General features: G+C 42.5%; 1 protein-coding gene across 1 annotated transcript; it reads right to left on the bottom strand.

Moving 5' to 3' along the window:
- Positions 1-2,980: 2,980 nt before the first annotated feature.
- On the bottom strand, positions 2,981-4,450 carry LOC110802554 (uncharacterized). The gene has a single exon (XM_022007980.2). It carries the CDS (start codon positions 4,448-4,450, stop codon positions 2,981-2,983), a length of 1,470 nt encoding a protein of 489 aa, XP_021863672.2.
- Between the last annotated feature and the right edge of the window lie 3,830 nt (positions 4,451-8,280).

An 8,280-nucleotide genomic window follows, 5' to 3' on the forward strand; every position in this document is an offset into this window, starting at 1 on the left:
GGATTAGGAAAAGAATCCGTCCCCGGTATTTTCGGCGCCCAGCTCTGGGCGTCGAAGATTTCGGCGCCCAGGGCTGGGCGTTGAAAATAGGGTCTGGCATAAATCTTTGTCAGATTGGACTCTAGAGTACGGAGTTCATTAAGAGGCTTAATCTGAGTTATTTGGTGCGTATCAATTTACGACGGAATGCGTCTGGGCCCTGTACGAACTCTAGGTTCGTTATGAGTTTAATTAATACGTGACTCCCATTTTCGAATCATATTAGGAATAGGATTCTCTCATAATCTCTATCTCATTTAGGATTTATGTTGGAGTGCAACACCTAATTATGACAGGTTTCTGTCTTTTATGACTTGCCACTTTTAACAACTACCCATTACGACAGTTACTATTTTTTAGCAGGTTTCCATAGATAGCAGGTTTCTATAAATAGCAGGTTTCTATAAATAGCAGGTTTCGGGTGAAATGAAAAGGGGAATTGAGATTCGTTATTTTATAGGAGATGCGTTGTCAAGTGGAGATTTATGCTTTCATCATCGAACCTTCCCTTTCGGGAATGGGGACAAAAGTAGGTGTCTACACATGGGTGCCTAACGCTTGGCTTCCCCATGTGTGTCAGTTCACCAACATAGTTTTCCTCGCGGCCGTCGGCCTTTGCCCCTATATGAGTGGATGTAGTTAAGGCTCTATATCACCAAAGGGTTTTTTTTTTTTTTTTTTTACGCCTTGCACTTTTCTCTCTACTAATCTCTCTGGGTTTCGTAGATTCTGCTATGGATCGTTTATCTCCAGCCTACTTGGTTGTCCGAGGTGTACACTGAGGATATCCTCAAGGCCGTGGAGGCCAAGAAGAAGGACTCCTCCAAAAAGTTTGACGAGGGTGCCTCTGGTGATATTGCCAAGGTATGCTCTTGTTTACTTTTAATATGCTTCTATATTCCTTTCATATCTAGACTTGGTTGTTTACTTGTTGCATTTTTCAGGAGCCCACTTCGTCAGCTACGAAGAAGCGCCCCGCGTCTTCGACGGTGGCTCCTAAGCCTAAACGACCCTTTTTCAAGAAGCTGAGTACCAGCGACGCTGCTACGAAGACGTCGCTGGTGAAACCGTCTGGTCCTCTGACTGGGGGAGAAGTTCCCCTTGTCCAGGCGTCCACTCCTCTTCCTGAGCACAGGGAGGCCTCTCCCCAAGTGGGCACCGAAGGAGATTCTACGGCCAGGGCGGCCGTTGACGAGGTAGCAGCCGACCAGGCTGATACTTCTGAGGCTACTACTTCGTCCAGGGAGAGTGAGGATAAGGGGAAGGAGGCCATAGATCCTCCTGCCAGTGATGCTCCCATGCCTCCTCCGGCTCCGTCAAGTGGTTAGTGTTTCTGTTCCTTTAGGTTGTCATGATAACTTGGTATTTGTATGGTATTTGATATTTTGACATTGTTTCAGTTGATGTGTTTAAACGGATGCGGCGTGCTGAAGTGGCGAACATCCCCCCGTTAGGCGGTTTTAGCTCAGAGGAGAAGGATAAGATCCTTTCGGACGTCTATGCTGCCATTCCCGAGGAATATGTGAGGTCGCTTCCCGGGATTGACCTGGGTACTTTGGGTCTATTCAGTCCCTCGTACTTGATGTGAGATACTTTATTCATGGTCATTATATATTTTATTATAGTCTCTCTTTCTTTTTGATTAGATCTGTATTGGTCTTGGCAGCTCTTCATCCCGTTGTGCCGAAAGTAGGCACTACCCCTTTGACATGCATAAAGAGATGCTCAAGCATAAGGACCAGAATGAGAATCATGTGAAGTATGCTGAGAGGAAAGCCAGACTGATCAATGTGGACACGGAAAAGAAGATTAAGTCCGAGACAGACGCTCTGAAGAAGGCTGAGGAGGACGCCCAGGACTTTGAAAAGAAGTTGGTGGAGCATGAGGAGAAGTTGGCCGTGCTGAGAAAGGAGTATTCCTCTGTCTCGGAGCGGGTGACCAATTTTTCCTCCAAAGTGGACGCCTTGGAGGGGCAGCTTAAGGCTACCCAAAGCGAGATTGAGGCCGTGCGCAGAGAGGCGGCAAGCTCTTTCAAGTTTGGCGAAGAATCTATTTTGGAGAAAGCTCGCCGAGCGTGGGATCAGTGTATGGATGGGAAGTACTTCTCCTGGTTTAAACGTCGTATCTCCTACCAGATGGACGTCTCGTCAGCTAGAGGCCTTGGCCTAGATCCCCCTGAGTTTTTCAGCGAGGGGGAAGATGAGGACGTAGAGGAAGAAAAGGTGAATTCCCCTGAAGGCCAACACGTTCAGGATGGGAGTTCCACAGCCCCTCATCCCTAAGTGGCCTTTTGTTTGATTAGTTTGAATGGCGCCGTGGGCGCTTGTATTAACTTTTGTGCCTTTGTGGCATTTATTTGTGTTGGCTTATTTGCTCCATGAGCGCATGTATTTTTGTGCCTTCTCTGCACTTGTTTTTTTATTCCATTTCAGTTTGTTACTGATTTTTCAGGAATTTCTTTATTGGTCCATTTGATGGACGAGTACCTCAGTGTTTTAAGTGATCAGCCTAATTTGAGGCGCTAATCTAGGCCACTTCTCAGGCCGTCAACCAATTAGTCTTTTTTGAGACGCCTTCCAAGGAGGAGGCGTCATATTGAGTGTCTTCTCTTGTTGAGTCTTACTTTTGCGTTTTTGTTAGTACATGGTACTCTTAGGGTCGTTGTTCATTTGGTAAATAGTGACGCCATCGTTTGGGGTCTGTTTATTTTGGAGTTCTCCACCCCTTAGCGTCTTAAGGGGCTTTATTGAGCCGTGTATTCGTCAGATAAGAACACATTGATTCTTTACTAAGTAGCAAAACTAAATTTACCGCTTCGTAGACGGGCATTTACAGGCCGTTTTATAGGCTTTAGTACTATAGTCAGGTCGTTTTGTAGGCTCTAGTACGATAGTTGGGCCGTTTTTTAGGCTCTAGTTACATGAGTTATCCTAATGACATTCTATTTTCGGCCACTTTCCTCTATCTTGACTGGTTCAGTTTTGGCTGGTTTACTTTCATTGGCGGCTGGCAGTTCGTCTTCGTGCTTTCTTTTGCTTCTGGCTTCGGCCGAATTTTTCTTCCATGCCGACGGGTTGAGGGTGGTGAGGTAACAGTCTCTTGCTTGCTGTTGGTCTCCATGTATGGTTCCTATCGCCCCATCGTCGCATACAAACTTGAAAAGCATCAAGTGAGTGACGACTACTGCTTTAATCTTGTTCAGAGTGGGTCGTCCCAGGATGACGTTGTATGCTGTCAAGTCCTTAACAATTAGGAAGTTTACTTCCATCTTCCGCCCATTTTTTCTATCTCCAATTCGAACCGGCAGAGTGATGACGCCTTCAGGGTGTATAATGCTTCCTCCAAAACCAATGATGGGATAGTGTATACTATCCATGGTCTTGGGGTCATGTGCTAGACGATTGAGGCATTCCAGGCTCATTATGTCAGACAAGCTTCCCGTGTCTATTAGGATGCGCGTCACCCCCATATTGGATATTTTGAGCTCGACCACCAGAGGATCATCATGCGGAGTGGTTATTCGTCCACCATCTGACTCACATATTTCTATCCGAGGGAATGGGTCCAGAGGTGACTTTGCTGACAGCATTACCTGCCCCAGGCAGCGAGCATAATCTTTCTGCCCTCTCATGGTAGGTCCTCCAGCGGCTAGTCCCCCAGATATGACGGCTACAAACCCCCCTTCACTGTGTTGTCCCTCCGCAGGTGAGGCAGGCGACTTGTTCTTTTTGTACTGGTTTTTTCCAAAACCGTGAGCATTCTTCTGTAAATAGTTCTTAAGGTGTCCTTTGGAGGCTATGCCATCTAGGGCCCTCTTCAAGCTTCTGCAGTTCTTGGTTTCGTGCCCTATGTCTTCATGGAACTGGCAATACAACTTAGGGTCTCGACTCTCAGCAGAAGACTTCATGGGGAAAGGTCGTTCAAGGTCAAACCTGGTTCCGACGTCTTTCAGCATCGTGAGGAGGTCTGTGTTATACTCGAAATATTCCCTCTCTTGTGGACGTTCTCTCTTGTGCCCAGGGGAATTGGTATCATGCTCTTTTGAGAGAGCCCAAGTGCCATTTACCCGTGGGACTTTTCGGTCCATTTTGTCTTTCTTTCCTGAGGAATCTGTTGCTTCTCCAGTCCTTCCCTCTTTTGACGCGCTGCATATTTCTGTTGCATGGATAAATGCTTCGGCCTCGTCCAGCACTTCGGCCATAGTCCTCACACTTTTCTTGACTAGGTCAAACTTAAAGGATCCCTTCTTCAATCCCCTGATAAAATTATCAAAAGAGACGCCGTCGGGCAAATCTGGGATCTGTCCGGCCTCTAGGTTAAAGCGTTTCACATAGCTTCTTAGTGATTCATCTTTCCCCTGTTGAATTCGTCCCAGGTGCATACTTGTTTTCCTTTCTTCCTTGTGTGCCATGAACCAAGTGGAGAACAGAATTTGCAGTTCGTTGAAAGAGGCAATTTGATAGGTTATGATACATATGACAAAACATAAATCATGCGGAAAAAACCATAAAGCCAGGAAAGCATATTATTTACACATAATCATTTAGCATAGTTTAGATGCATACACTTTGTTGCGTGCCCTCCCTAGCTGCGCCCGAACCGAACAAGAACAAGTCTTTAGGACTCCAAGTGTCGTCCCTCCGTAGATAGTCCACAGCACGTCCGGATCCGCCTTAAGCTTGACCAACTAGAATCGCCCTTAAGGTTGCTTAGGAATTTCGGCTAATATGGTGCAAGTGTATGGCTGATTTTTCTTCAAAATCTTACCTTTAGAATACTTCAATTGTGTCTATAATTTATGACCCTAGGCACCTATTTATAGAGGTATGGAAAAGGAACTGGAATCCTATTAGGATACGAATTAATTAAACTAGAATCCTAGTAGAACTCTGATTAATTAATTTATCCTTTTAGGATTAGGAATTTAATCATATATCGAAGCCTAATAGCTTTAGGATTTTTATAGCACACAAACACACACACACGCACGCACAGCAGCCCACGAGGGGCGCCATGCGCGCGCGCGCAGCCCGCGAGCTCGCAGCCCATGCCACGAGGCCCACACGCTACCGCAGCCTTGGCGCGCGCTGGGCCTGCCTTGCGGTGGGCCTGGCGCAGCCTTGGCTGGTGCGTTGTGATGCGCTGGCTTGCTGGGCGATGGCCCGGCTTGCAGGCCTCGTCCGATGCTAATTCGTACGATACGCTTCCGATTAGTTTCCCGATTCCGGAATTCATTTCCGATACGAACAATATTTAATATTTCCGATTCCGGAATTAATTTCCGTTTCGAACAAATATTTAATATTTCCGTTTCCGGAATTATTTTCCGATTCCGATAATATTTCCGATTCAGACAATATTTCGTTTCCGGCAATATTTCCGATTCCGGCAATATTTCCATTTCCATCAATATTTTCCGATACGTACCATGTTTCCGTTTCCGGCAACATCTACGACTTGGATAATATTTATATTTCCGATACGATCCATATTTCCGTTTCCGGCAATATCATCGTTTCCGGAGTATTCATTTGCTTGCCTTTGACGATCTTAGCTCCCACTGAAACCGAGATCCGTCGATTCCGAATATCCATAGATGGAGTATTTAATGCCATTAAATACTTGATCCGTTTACGTACTATTTGTGTGCCCCTACGGGTTCAGTTAAGAGTAAGCTGTGGATTAATATTATTAATTCCACTTGAACTGAAGCGGCCTCTAGCTAGGCATTCAGCTCACTTGATCTCACTGAATTATTAACTTGTTAATTAATACTGAACCGCATTTATTAGAATTTATCATTTAATGCATACTTGGACCAAGGGCATTATTTCCTTCAGTCTCCCACTTGTCCTTAGGGACAAGTGTGCATTTCCTAATTCCTTTGTCGCTCGATGCTTGCTCTTGAACATAAGGTAAGAGTTGTCATCCTTATTATGTCCAGAGGTATTTCTCGGTTTCAGAGTTCAACTGATCAAATAAACAGATAATCATAGCCTATGATTCATCCGAGCACGGCCATGCATTTCACAGTTTCTAGATCTCCGAGTGGCCTTGTACAACTTTTAAGCATCTCATCCCGATTTATGGGAGGACAATCCCAATCTTGTGATCTTGAGATTAGACTTCGTTTGATAGGTGATTACCTGAGCGTTGCCTTTATAGCCTCCTTTTACGGTGCGACGGTTGGTCAACGTCAAAGTAACCAGTTCTCAAACAAGTAATCTCAAATCACTCAGGTATTGAGGATTTAGTGTCTAATAATTTTAATGAAATTTACTTATGACAGATTTTCATCTCTTATAATAAAGTTTCACAGGTCTGTCCGATACTAGTCTTCCCAAAGTAAGTATCTATGCAAATGATTATGACATTGCCATGTCCACATAGTTCAAGAAACAAAACTACTAGTCATCTTGCATTCTAGTCGTCTAACGTTTTCTATGCGTCCATTTTATAGAAAACTCCGACCAGGGACCATTTTCAACTTTTGACATTCAAGTTCACTTGATAGACATTTCTTAGTCACAGGACTGGTCCTGACAGTCTATCTTGAATATACCGTCAAATTGAAGGGACTCATCATTTAATACTAAACCAAGATTAAATGGAATATGAAAATACATTTGATAAATGTTCAACCCCAATGTTTTACAACCATGGGCCTCAAACCCATCTTTAAAACAGTTCATGGAATTCAAAGCTATGCTTGATTTCCAGTGCTACAATGTGAGTGTTGCTTTTCACTTGTTGCATAGGTTTAGTTATCATGCTTTGCCAATCTTAATATCCTTTTCATCGAATGTCTTTTCGAGATAGGATGATAAGATCTTTCGAGTGTGTTTAGTTTGTGATCTATTCTTTCTAGCTACAAGAGTGGTTCTACGCATTTTGCAATGAAGAACTATCAAGTCAGCAGACATATGATCCACCCAAGTTCAGTAAAGAACTCTTTAACATAAACAACCCTATTTTATTGCTTCTCAGGCAATAAGTACTTTTACTTCAACTGTATAGGTTGCTAGTGATGCTTTGTTTGGATTTACTTATCCAAGCAGTTCACAGATATGTGGAAGTCTTTCCAGCTGTATCTTTGAACATAGAAATTAATGTTTAATTTCCCACGCAACAACTCATGGTCTCCAATCCATGTTGCCATTTCAAAACACGATGCTCTATAGCTCGTCCTTGTCAATGGTTAACTCCAAAGGGATATTGCTTGATCCTTTTCAAGTGTTTATGCGTGAAGCATCAATATTTAGCATATCTTTATTTCCTTGAATCAAGAATTAATCTTATGTACCTTTTCAAGTACCATAAGTTTTTCTTGATCTCAATCTAGTTGATCTTTACTTAGATCAATAGAGATTGTATATGTTCGTCATGCCCAAAGTCACACGATACGTTTTTGGCGATCCTCATATTATATCATTACATGATAAATTCTTTTGCAGAATTATTCCCAATTGAATTCTATTCATGTAACTTTAGCTCATTCAATTTCAGTAGATACTGAATCCAGCTAAATTCTTTGACATATAATATAGGTTAGGAATCTTATTTAGATTCTTTCATGTTTAAATTAGTAAATGCTTATACATAGTTCAAACATTCTTTACTTAGATTTATTCATATGGGTCGAATATCTCCAATTGAGTCTTTCGTGCTTGATTTAGTAAATGCCATTACTTAATCCAAAATAATATTATAAGATCTTTGTAAATTGATCTTAAAATCCAGTATGTAATAAGTTTCGCCTTGGTCCATCATTGATGAATGATTTCAAATCTAAGTCATTAGCATTTGAATGTTATTTCACAATAGAGAGATATGTGTGTGATACACATAGGACCAATTAAGTTTTGCGTACTCCCACTAAACTTCTTATATATCTATAAGAATCATGTACATTTTATGAAACTAAAATACTTATTAGCTTCATTAAAATACATTTCTAATTCTCAATTGCTTGCTTAAATCTGTACTTAGATTGTGGGGGAATACAGTTAAACATAATAACATGTGCGGAACAATCCCCAAAGCCAGGAAACATGTATAAAGCACATATTAAGCAAACTTACATTCGAAGCGTGTTTTCCACAATAATCTGTCAACGAACAAAAACAAAGAACTCCACTTGTCGTTCCTCTACTTGGTTCACCGACACGATTAGATCCGTCTTGATTATCGTAGCTTAGACAATCGATCAAGAGATTTGCTTTTTGGGATGAACACACTATG

Source organism: Spinacia oleracea, chromosome 5, assembly GCF_020520425.1.
Source record: "Spinacia oleracea cultivar Varoflay chromosome 5, BTI_SOV_V1, whole genome shotgun sequence".
In the NCBI taxonomy this organism is placed as follows: Eukaryota; Viridiplantae; Streptophyta; class Magnoliopsida; order Caryophyllales; family Amaranthaceae; genus Spinacia; species Spinacia oleracea.

What these genes read in the sequence shown, in the direction of transcription:
- LOC110802554 (XM_022007980.2), bottom strand. Translation starts at nt 4,450, where the DNA reads ATGGCACACAAGGAAGAAAGGAAAACAAGTATGCACCTGGGACGAATT.